The sequence below is a fragment of the Thamnophis sirtalis genome, unplaced genomic scaffold (genome assembly GCF_051295495.1).
Source record: "Thamnophis sirtalis isolate CommonGarterSnake01/CBP01778 unplaced genomic scaffold, rThaSir2_p1.2 scaffold_5, whole genome shotgun sequence".
In the NCBI taxonomy this organism is placed as follows: domain Eukaryota; kingdom Metazoa; phylum Chordata; class Lepidosauria; order Squamata; family Natricidae; genus Thamnophis; species Thamnophis sirtalis.
The window spans coordinates 39,114,497-39,127,205 of record NW_028261385.1 but is presented as its reverse complement, the minus strand read 5'-3'; the positions used below and the strand labels follow the sequence as shown (position 1 = coordinate 39,127,205).

General features: G+C 36.6%; 1 protein-coding gene across 1 annotated transcript in view; it reads left to right on the top strand.

Annotated features, from left to right (window-relative positions):
• Positions 1 to 12,709, top strand: part of EDIL3 (EGF like and discoidin domains 3) — a 241,425-nt gene that overhangs the window by 133,100 nt on the left and 95,616 nt on the right. The window contains exon 4 of the mRNA XM_087715693.1: positions 5,804 to 5,917. Within this exon, the coding sequence (XP_087571819.1) occupies positions 5,804 to 5,917 (114 nt within the window). The remainder of the gene's footprint in view (positions 1 to 5,803; positions 5,918 to 12,709) is intronic.

Genomic DNA, 12,709 nt, shown 5'->3' with positions numbered 1-12,709 from the left:
GACTCCCCTGCATGCACCCCACCCCCACACATGCACACTTGACTCCCCACTCCCCTTGTGCATGTGTGCACGCCCCTGCATTTGTCCTGCCCCCTGCATGCACCCCACACACGCACCCCCTGTATTTGCACACAACCCCCTGCATGCACCCTGCCCCCACGCATATGCACATGTCACCCCATCCCCACACAAGTCCCCACGCACACACATCCCTCATGTGTGCCATTCACCCTGTGCGTGCATCCTACCCCTCATGGATGCATGACAGAGTCCTGAAAACCAGCTGGCCATTGGGAGGAGCACACTGAGCTGGGGTGATGGTTTGCATGCTTTCAGAGAGGGCTCTGCATGCCACCTGTGCACTCGTGCCATAGGTTCGCCATCATGGTGCTATAGTGATGCAAGGTTTTGATATTTTCTTATCACAATACAAAATACATATAGTCCAGCAATGGCACAATACTGATTTTATTACTTCACCACATAGCATATTAGGGACACAGATATAGTGAATCCTCAAGGGTACTACATCATTTTGCACAACACTCGATCTCTGACGATTTCCATCCTTTGACAATTATAGTGTTGAAAATATCACAGGTCATGTGGGTCAAGAGAACCTTGGGGGAATCAAGGAACATGCCTGTATGCAAACTGGTGTTGTAACATCACATTGGTCTCTAACGTACACAAATGGATTTTTATACCGTACACCACTTGGTGCTTGATTGAATTTTAGATTCAATCTAAAATTGTGGATTAATGTGGAATTCTGCTACCCCTCATAAGCCAAGCAAGGGACAGAAATACTTTTTCATTTTTTTACAAGCAAATTTTGTAAAAGAGGAAATGTCTCTTTTAAAGCTCATTTGGCTGCTCCTGGCTATTTGAGGAGCGTTTTCCAAAGCAAAGATCCCAAAAGACACAGCTGCTTTCACAATTCAAAATCAGGGGTTTTCTAAAGTGTTTTTGTGTATTTTAAACACTTTTAAAACACTTTTTTCATGGATTGGACTGGATTTCAGAAGTTGTATTATAAAGTAGGAAGGAACAAAAAAGAAAAAAAAAGTGTTTTAATCAATACCTCATACCAGAAACCAAATGCTAATTCTCATTTATATCATTTAGTAAAATGTGCTTATCTGAAAATGTGTAACCTAATATGAATTTTGTTTCAGCCTCTGTATTGAAACAAGTGTTAATTACATAAATCTTGAGTATATTTAATTTTTCTACTATCGTTTTTTCCCAGTTTCTTAGAAAGTATTGATTTATTTTGAACATAGATTTGTAAGTTTGTTCTTTTTTCATGGAAAAACTAAAAGAAAAGTCATCAGATTGAATAAGATCAGCACCATCTCTCCTGTGGTTTTCCAGAACTTTAAAGATAATGTTTTTGTCTCTTTAGGCAATACTTCACCTTTTTAAACAAAAAACTACCCATTTAATTCACACAAAATGGATGCCTGTAGTTTGGACATTGTTAATCACTGAATTAAAAGTAGAAGATACTACAGAAATAATTTTAAAGTATGAAATGTACCTGAGCATAGTTTATTGGAAGCAATGGAACTCAGTAAAGCAAAGCCACTATATTTGAACAATAAATAAATATTTTAAATTTCCCTGGATATGGTCCCTACGTAATACCTTAGTGACAGTTTCCCAAGACACCTGCCCAGATGCCTCTCTAGACACCAATTTAGAGGAAAAAGAGCCAGTTCCAGGCACCTCAGAGGGAGCTATGGAGGAATGTCCAAAGGTTGCCAGAAGCTCCAAGTCAGTAGCAATGAAGCTGAGCATTGTGGAACAATTGCAGGAGAGAGTGACTGGACAAGTGGCTGGCTGATCTAGGATAGAAGGGACACAGCTGTAGCTGAGAAACCCACAGTCTTCAGGAGGACAGATCACACAGCTGCAGCTGGCCAGTAGAGATAAGGAAGAACTGCCTCCATCTGATCCATGAGCACTGAGGGCTGAGAGGAGCCAGGCATAATGAAGGTCAGGCAGGCTAAAGTACTTGTGCTCTCCCTCTTAATGGCCTGCACTGGGCGGCAGCACCACCAGGCAACAGATATCCCCTCTTGATGGCCTGCAGGGGGCAGCAGCTATTTAGTTCAATGAGTGGAGTGAAACAACACTGGGAACAACACATCCATTTCCTTGCCTTGTATTTGTCAGCCACTGTGTTTCTTGCCTTGAATCTTGTTTCCTGACTTGGACTGGGTACTGTGGACCCTGGGTTGTGCCTTGACCTCTGGGCTCCATGGATTTTGCCCTTGCTTCATGCTTAGCCTTGCCTCTGCCTTCTGGATTTGTCTTGACTTGTGGACTCCTGCTGGGTTCATTCCTGGACTGAACTGTGAACTCTTGGGAGTTTCTGTGGTTGTTGGCATGGGAATTTCTGGAGAGGACTATTCTGGATTTGGAAAGCCTCCAGTAAAACCTTAACCCCACCTATGAAGTGTCTGTATACAAGCAGGATCAGGATACTTATCTTAATGGCTGGTATTTCCATTTAAACTGCACCGAAGAGCCAAATTAGGAGCTAGTTTTCATCTGGTTGGTCTATTGCCTAATGGTCATGTTGCTGCTGCTGGCAGTATTCATAGGACTCCTGGATCTGGACCGCAAAACATCCAAAAGATACAGGAAATGATTGTTACTAATTCCTACCTAATGATGGAATTTTTATAAGTCAGAACTTTTAGTCCTTTTATATGAAAGCTGGATGTAGCAATAGCAATAGCACTTAGACTTACATACAGCTTCACAGTATTTTACAGCCCTCTCTAAGCAGTTTACAGAGTCAGCATATTGCCCATAACAAGTTGGGTCCTCATTTTACTGACCTTGGAAAGATGGAAGGCTGAGCCTGGTGAGATTCGAACTGCCAAACTGCTGGCAATTGTAACAGAAGTAGCCTGGAGTATTGCATTCTAGCCACTGTACCACCACGCCTCTCAGTTCTTCAAAATATTGTGGCACAGAGGATGTCCTACAATTTCCACAAACTGTATTAGCACAACTTGATAAATTATTAAACTTGAGAATACATATGTCAACCTTCGTGCTGACATTCACGGGGTAGCTGTTGGTGGCTTTTCGTGGTGCCGCTACCTCCTGACCTTGGCGAGGGCTTCTATACCACCATCACTGCTGCCAACAGCATACCTGCCCAGGCGCTGCCAATGCCACACCTGCTCAGACATGCTTACATGCCACCAGTACGCCACTACCGCTAACGCTGCTGGGGCAACCACGAACCCCTCCTCTCTCTGATGTTGGTGGAGCCTGTAGCTGCATGCAGCTCTACATGGCTTCCCTCACAACTCTGCAAGCATGCCTTCTGGACAACAGCTGCACTTCAGAGCCTTCTTTCAAGTAACTCTTCTACTCGGGTGCAACTGCCTACTCTGAAGTAACTCCTCTACTCGAGTGTGGCAGATAAGGGAGGAGGCAATGATGACACTGAGTGGGGGTGTGGCTGAGGGTGCTGGTGATTGGTGCTGGTGATTAGGGTGTCATCCGGGTAGATTTGTGGGTGGAGCTGGGCAGGGTAATGATATTTATATGGTAATGGTGTTAACTTTGTTAGAACTGACTTGGATTTGCTTACCTTTGTATCATAGTCATTTAGTGCTGGTTATCACATAGTTTCTTAGATAGAGATAAAGTTCTTCACCAAACAAACTGACTCTGTTTATTTTCAACGTGAACTCCAGAACGTGACAACATATATGTTCATTGACTGCTTACTTTGAGAAACAATTGAAATAATCATCTATAGTTAATTTACTGTTTAGGCATCATGTGAACAATTATCACATTATATAGATCTGAAATTATGAAATGATACAAACAACTAAAGACAACACATAGATAGGTTGAGGTATTTTAATAAGCAACAGTGGAATTGCAGTGTCATTTGCTGGCAGTTTGCTTTCATACAAAATTTGTATTTTCTTGAAATGGTTTTTCAATTTTTGTAGATTTTAATATTTCTGTAAATTGTGATGACTGATAATGTTTTGACTCTCTTTAGCCATTTCCTCTCCAGTAGCAAAATAATAAAATAAACTATTTGTGTTATGGTCATATATATAAATTGTAGAGTTCAAGGAAGATTGTGACGATTGTTGCCCTGAAGACATATTTTTAATATGTGAAATTACAATGAAAATAATGAATTACTAAGATTGCTATCTAAATGTATATTAAAAGCAATTAGAAAGAAGGAATAATATCTCCCCCCACCCACATTTAGAAAAGTTCTAATTTTTCAATCACCTATGAGAATCAGTCAGGATGGGCAAAATCCAATGCTAGCAAATTTGAGCCATTTGTTGATAGGTGTGTGTTTTCATTTCAATCTAGGGGAATGTGTGTGAGAGAGGGGTGGAGCAAGGGAATGAGAGAGAGGGAGGGAAGGAAAGAAAGAAAAATAATGAATGAATGAATGAATGAATGAATGAATGAATGAAAGAAAGAAAGAAAGAAAGAAAGAAAGAAAGAAAGAAAGAAAGAACTACAACTTTTGCAGGACTCCATGGCATACTCTGCCTAATAAGTAGAAAGAACTATAGTGGACCACTTCTAAGATTCTTTGTACAACTGTTAAAATTGCATAGAAGTACACATTTCCATAACGAAATCCTAGAGTGAAACTGATTGAATTTGGATCTATAAAGAAACGGTATTTATATTATTTTGGAACTCAATGCAATCCAAAGAAGAAATCTTTGAGAATAGGAAACATTAAAAGCAGCGATTGAAAATGAAAGTGAATACCTGTTTTCAACGTTTTCTTTTTAAAATGTCTATCTTTTTATTTCCAGTTTCAAATTTGGTGTGAAGGGAGACCCTATTTGATGTGGGGAGGAAGGGAAAGATGGCAGTGGTGGGATTCAGCCAGTTTGCACCACTTCTGGAGAACCGGTTGTTAACATTCTGAGCACTTTGGTGAACTGATTGATGGAAGAAATCATTAGGGCAGAGAACCGGTTGTTAAATTATTTAAATCCCACTACTGGAAGATTGGGGGGGGGGAGTTAAAAAATTGACCTAGCCTTTTTCCTAGCCAGGGATGGTAGAGAAAAAAAATCAGAAAAATATTGCTTAATCTATCCTTGTAACCCTATTGGGCACATCCCAGAATGCTGTTGATTGTGTAATGCTAGCTTCTTCTGTCTGCTCCCAGATTAGAGTATATGCAGGTCACCCTCTTTTTCAACACACAAAAACCCACCCAGATATAACATAACCAGGAACATAGGAGAAAAGGGAAAGTAGAAACATATCCAGAGATGCAGCTTATTATTACTTTGCAACCCAGAAACAGGACACTGGGATGACTTCCAGAACTTGTTAAACATCTAGTTTGGCAATTCAGACAACAGTACCAATTGCAGCATTTTGATATTGTGCAATTTCTGAAAGTTTGGAGTAGTCAATAATATATTCCGTGTTCCAGTTAATAGTTTATTTTGCATTTTTTGTTTTCATGGACTTAGTTCAAGCAAAATTCAAAATGGTGGTGGTGGGGTGTTTGTTTCTCTTTGTTTTAATAAGCAGGATTTGAGAATTAAACAATTCTTCCATGGAAAACTATGCAGATGTTTTGATTATATTATGTTCCATTTTTTATTACTAACAGATACCTGGCTCTTAATTACATATCTGAAAAAGACAAAAGTCTAAGTCACTGAAAACATGTTTATACTTTATATAGACAATCTCTCCAAGTACTGGACTTGTTCTGATAATTGAGATTTTTTTGACCAAGGATTTAATTCCTTCACAGATGTGAATGAGTGTGAAGCTGAACCCTGCAAGAATGATGGTATTTGTACAGATCTGGTAGCTAACTATTCCTGTGAGTGCCCAGGTGAATTCATGGGGAGAAATTGTCAATATAGTAAGTATACCTTAAATACATATATTTCACTCTGATTCTTTTAGTGCTAGCATGCAGGTAGTACAAGTGAATATGTTACATCTATGAAAGAGGGTTAAAAAGCACAATATTTAAATGAAGATAACATAATGCTGCCTGAATTAATACTGTCTTTTTCAGCCAGATTTATAACTACCTTTTTAGAATAACTCAGCAGCTTTTTTTCCATTCCACTTTTTTAGTAGAATAATTTTTATAATCAGTTTCAATGTTCACACATTTCTGCATTTTCCCCTTATCTCTTTACTTTTTCCTCTGGTGAAAAAAAAGTAGATGATAGATGATAGATAATAGATAGATAGATAGATAGATAGATAGATAGATAGATAGATAGATAGATAGATAGATATAGATGGATAGACAGACAGACAGACAGATTTTGTATAATCATGTTTGAGTAGTTTGTTTATAGTATTTATGTATTCATCTTTTAATTCAAGGAAGGAACAAAACAATATTGCTTTTTCTTCATTATCATTCTTATTTGGAAATGTTAAAATGAAATAATGGATGGCCTAATGCTGAAAAATTATCATTTGTTCTGGTCTTTGGGAACCAAACACTTTTAAATCTAAAAGAACCAATAATCTACTGAGAATCATTTTTACTGTGTATAGGTAGCAAAGAAACAGTAACAAATAGACAACCAATCCTGGATTTTAAAGAAGCTAATTGTCACATGAATTTAAAAGTCAACAACATTGCTTACAATTTACTCTTTAGTCTGTATATGAAAAATTGGTAGCTTAGCAGTGGGTGATCCAATTTTGTAAGTCTGAGTTTCATGCATCATTCTTGATTAAAACTGTCAAAGAAATTAGTTTGGTACACATTTTTATATTGTACTGCTGAGTTGCAAAAGATATTGTTGAAGGGCAAATTGATATCCATACATGATATATTGGAATATTGGGATACTGTGTATATAAATTATGCTGATCTGTGTAACAAAACATAAATTTCTTGGGAAATTGTCTTATTCTTATACTTCCATTAACTATAGTTAATTGTAAGATGAATTTATAATTCATATAAATAAAATGGACAGGTTATTTCAGGTCTGTACTAGCCAGACAAATGTTAAAAAATCACCTTTTAGAAAAATCAACTACAAACCTTGTGAAAATTTAGTTTCTGAAGTTTTAATACTCACAAGCTATAGGCTTCCTGGGAGGAGCCTGCTGGTGGTGGCAGCAAAAAAATCAGCTGCCTCCGAATTCCTGGCTACGTACCTGTTTAGAGGATCTTCCATCAGACGTCTTATCAGGTTTTCTTATCCTTCAGGCAAGAAGGAAAGAAGAAATTGTTTTGCTGGCAAATGCTCTTCGATTTTTGCAGCTTTTGTGCTTGCAGGGAAAGGGGGGCTAGCCCAAGGCAGAACGGCTGTCCGTGCTGGGAATTTCAAACTGCCTTGTGCAGGACAAAGTAGGTCTCCCCCACTCAGTTCCAAGTTTTGTTTGATTTAATCTTATCACGAGCTGAATCCATTTCCGTGGACAATAATTGTTTATCAACATTTTAGCTTCTTTTCTTTTTCTCCTCCGAAAAATTATTTACTTAGAGGCTTTTAAAATGGCGCCGAGCAGGCAGGTTTCTCCGGTAATAATGAACACTTTTTGTTAATCCTCACAAGAATTCACAAGAATTCAAAACAAAAGAGATTGCTTATCATATGTTTTGGTTTCACAATAGGCCAGCAGAAGCTTTTTAATTAGTTTCATTTCTACTCCTTCATTAACTTTGCTTATCTGGAAGTTAAATGGTGATGAATCTGCTGAACGGTCTTGTTACAATGTTTACTCACTGAAAGTTCTGCCAAGCCTTAAACTTCAAAATAAAAGCCTCTTTACTTAAAGCTGCATATTCAGGCAATAGAGTTTTATTAACTGCAGGCAGATAAATTTTGAAATGGCTTTAAAACCAAATATTAACTTGAAGTTGTAAATTTTTTTTCTTATTACTATTCAAAATACCAGCTTCAATTTTGTAAAAGGCTTTCTTATCCAGCTGCGTTACAAGATGCCGATTTTATAGCTTCTGCGTTTGATATATGACACACTCAATCAGCTCTATTCTCCTGAAGACTTCTCCTTATTAACTGTTAAAAGTCTATAAATAGTATCCCATTTAAAACCAAGGGGAGCAGAGACTTTGTTTGTTTGTGCGTTTTTTATAATGGCTCCCAAATCGAAGCAGTCTAAGCGTTTCCTTAATAATACATCTCAAGAAATTGTTACAAAATCGCTGCCCTTGCCTCCCACGCCCTCTACTGGAGATCTCTTAACGCAAGAATTTCTTTTTGAAACCCTTAAAGAGTTCAGACAGGAAATTAAACAACTTTTATCGGACTTATATGATAAACTGGACGCCAAGATTGCTCAAACAAGGGAAGATACGATCAGAGTTATGACTGTTATGACAGATTATGTTTCTGAAATGGAGGACAAATTGGAACTTTTGGAAAAAACTAATTCTAATTTGACATCTAAAATTCAAACGTTACAACAGGAAGTTGAAAATGCTCAAAAACAACTCGTTATGATAAATTACAATAAGACTGCGTTTGCAATAAGAGTCAGAGGATTGCGTGAAAAGGAACAGGAGAACTTGAAACAGACCTTTTTTGAGGCTTTCAGACGTTCGGTGGGAAGTCTGGGATTTAACTTTGATTGGCAGATTCAAAAAATTTATCGCCAGAACTCGTGTGTAGCAAAACAACAACAGCTTCCGAGGGACATAATTATATATTTCACCACAAGAGAATCCAGAAATGCGATAATACAGAAGTTCTACAATAACAGGCTGCGAATCGATGGACAGGACTTGATTGTTTTTAAAGAAATACCATCTCAAATATTAAGAGCAAGGAGAGACTACACTTTCTTAACTGAAAAACTCAGAGATTCTCAGATACAATATAAATGGGAAGTGCCATCTGGTATCACAGTCACATTTGAGAACCAAAAATATCGTCTCAATTCTGTTTGCGAAGCCCGAGATTTTTACAATAAAACTCTGAAGGCGGGACTTCCTGACTCACCTGGACTTGGAGAAAGACAAGGAGAAGGAGAAGATAAGTAGCGGGACATGTGGCTACAAGGCGGAGGGTGTTGCTTTCCCCTTCCGGAAGGACAGAAGAGTAAAGAATAAAGATCCAGCTATGCCTTTAAAATACTTCTTAAATTTTTAATTTGAATAAAATTTCAGGACTCCTGTCTGGTATAAAATGACAAAGCTGTATACCGATGAAGAGATATTGAGACTGAAAGAAGCGGTGCTGAATTTGGACAAATATTGTATGGGACTTATATAAGACTTGTTTGAATCTTAATTTAAACTGCGCATGATTTATTCTTTGGGGCGAGGAGAGCGGAGATCGTAGTTTTTTTGGATTGTGGTTTGGGATGAATGGAGTCGGGTGGCGTGGGGTAGATGGAAGGGTAGTGAAAGTTCAATTAGATTACCTTGATCCAGAATGTAAGCTGATTTTTGTATAAATTGTTATTTGAATACAAGGTTAAGAAAGATTATCTGGAGAGTCTACACGAGGGGGGAGTAAATATGAGAGGAGCAATGGATGAGGATAAAATATATATGCAGACACGGGTAAAGGCAGGATGGGAGGTATAGAATTTATATGCGGAAGCAGGTAAAGATATTGTTTAAGATTTTAAAAATAATGAGAAGCTGAGGTTAATGTTAGAGAGTATATTGACTTCTCTTTCTTGGGGGGGGGGTTCCCCCCCCTTTTTTTTCTTTTTATTATTCTTTTCTTTTTTGTTCTTTATTTTTTTTATTTTTTATTTTTATTTTGTAACTTCTAATCTATTTGGTTTCAATATACTCCAGACTTTGCTTGATAAAGAACGATGCCGGGAATGGGACCTGGGAAGTCGGAAGGGGGTCAGGTAGGGGGGTTCAGGGGGTGGGTGGGGAGGGAGGGTGGAAATATAGACTCAATTTTCAGAACAATGAATGCACTTGGATACTGTTGCTTTTTTTTTCTTTTTTTTTCTTTTCTTCGTTCTTTTCCTTTTATTTTTCTTTTTTTTTAGTACAAAACAAATAGACCAATGAATACTAGAAATACACCGAAGCGAGGTGTAGAGGGAAAGAAGAGGGGGGAATTATGTAGGATAGAAGTGTTATGAGTTGTTTATTGTTTCTTTTTTTTTTTTAACTGCACAGTATTTAAGTGATTGTATAAAGGAAAATGAAAATGTAATAAAAGAATCTTTGATAAAAAAATACTCACAAGCTATAAATATAAATTATGGCATATTAAAATGCTAGCTTGTAATCTTAGTACAAGATTGTTCTCAGAGACTATAACATTAATGTAGAAAAGTTTCTCGTTCTTTCACAAATGTTTATGGCATCAAATCCCTAATTATATAGCAATACTGTAATTACAAAAACTATCAGTGCGTATATTTATAGAAATTGTGTAAACTATTTATGTAAATCAATGATTTATGCAATATATAACATAACATACTATATAATAGGTTGAATCTGCTTGTAATTAAACCAAGCTTTTTTCCTTATAAGCTTAACCTAATTAAACATTGGTAATTATAAGAATTTGTGCAATTACAGACATGCAATGTAAGTTTATGTTATGAAACAGATTTTTAATTAAGATATCTGTTAACTTCATTTTGTTCTTGCTTTGAAATTAAATTGTAATATCTTCAACTTTGAACATTTTTGAAATTTTGTATAAAGTAGTTGCTTGTAGGTCACTGTTAAGAAATTTATACATACTTTTTTCAAACAAATAACTTTGAAAACTTATTTCAAGAATTATCATGTTACAGCTCCCAGAATGTCTAGCAAAAATAACAAAAAACAACACAATATATTGTATATACAATGCATAAAAAGGAGAAATGTTTATGATTAATTGGTTATTATACTTTAGGATAGAAGAAGTAAAACAAGTTTTTACTACATTCCACATCATACAGTACATATGACAGAGATAAATTCCTGGTTACAAGTTTTGCAAATTGTAGTTGTTGAGAACTGGAGTTCTGGTGAGAATCAATAAGTGTTATATTGTTGTGGAGAAAACCTATCTTTCTATGCATATGTTTTTTTTTCCTAACTAGAACAAATGTTCTATTGTTTTTTGAGGCTGCACCATAGTTTACCTACTAACAATTGCTGCCTGCAAATTTGAGAAATGATCTTTTCATTCAAAGTTGCTATGTTCTCTAATTTGATATTTAGCATTTTCTTGATTAATAAATCAGGCTTCACCCAAGCTTCTTGATGGTTTTCTGGAAACCAGTTGTTCTGGGGCTCTAAATGTATTAAACCATTTCTCTGTTTTAATGCTTCCCTGTCTTAAATAAAGGAGTACATGACAACTATCTTATGCCTGAGCCCTTGAAATATTTATTCACTCAAATCTCATTTGACTAAGCTGTTGAGGATTTGTGAAAGATAATAGAAAAAAAAAATCAAGCTCTAATCATTGCTGCATATTCTGGTATTAATATGAAAAATTCTACATAATCTTGTCCTACACTTTCCCCTCCCTCCTCTTTTTGCATGTCTTTAATGCAGCATTGGATACAACCAAAGAAAGTAACAGTCATATAGTCACATCTGCTGTAAAACTATGTGTGTTTTGGACAATGGTTGCTTAGCAGAGCAAGCTGCATCCAACACCAGCCACACAGTTATGCAGATATATTGAACAGGAAGCTGTAGCAAGATAAACATTGTTTATAGTTGTATCTTTAAAGAAGAGTTACCACTGATATCAGAAGGTGGGAAACAGAAGGCTGACAGTATCACTGAAATTCCATCTCATTTGATAAATTACAATTGGCATATGCTGGCCCTTGGTTTCTTTCACAACCAATAGGGTGGAAGATGATAGCCAGACATCTGATGAGGAAAATTGAGAACATTTCCTCAAGCTACAGAAGACGGAAAACTGAAATAATGTTTCAGCAATGCTAGTGAAAAGCTGCAAATTCTGCAGCAGCTTGCCCTGCCCTTTTCTTAGACCCAATAGAAAACAATCCTACAAGTAAGATTAAATTAACAGTTGTTTTGTCTTCTGACATTGGATTGGAGAATACTTTCTGTATTTAGAAACAACAAACAGCAAAGCTTTGAGTTGAACCTGAGTGGCAAGAAGAAATATATCTATTCTTATGCAATGGCATGTCTTAATATATGTTCTGTGATGTTTAATTTTGGGATTTCTCCTTGATAGTTTCGTTATCATTTTAAATCTGGCTAGCATTCATTATGCTTGTGCAATTTTCTTGAATCTCATCCTTGAAACCGATTTCATTCCTCTACTAAACATGCTTCATTAACAACACTTTTATTTTGCATATTTTTCCCCAGAAACAATAATGTAGAAGAATTTATTAATTTTGTGCTGTCAAATCAGTATCAGCTCTTAGTGAGCAAATAGATTTTTCCCCATGAAAATCTATACCTAACATGGCCTTTCAGGTCTTTCAATGGTGCACTCATTTCCACTGTTACTAAATTCATTCATCTGGTTGTCTTTTTCTTCTATTTCTTTCTATCTTTTCCAGCAGTATAGCCTTCTCCAGAAAACTAAATTTTTGCATAATGTGTAAGTAAGATAATTTGAACCTAATCATTTGTGCCACTAGGTTGATGATTACTACGATCCATCACTACTTTGATGATCCATTGTTGGTTTTCCTGGCTGATGCACAAAATATGAGATTATAGATTGCTACATTTCCTGGGATT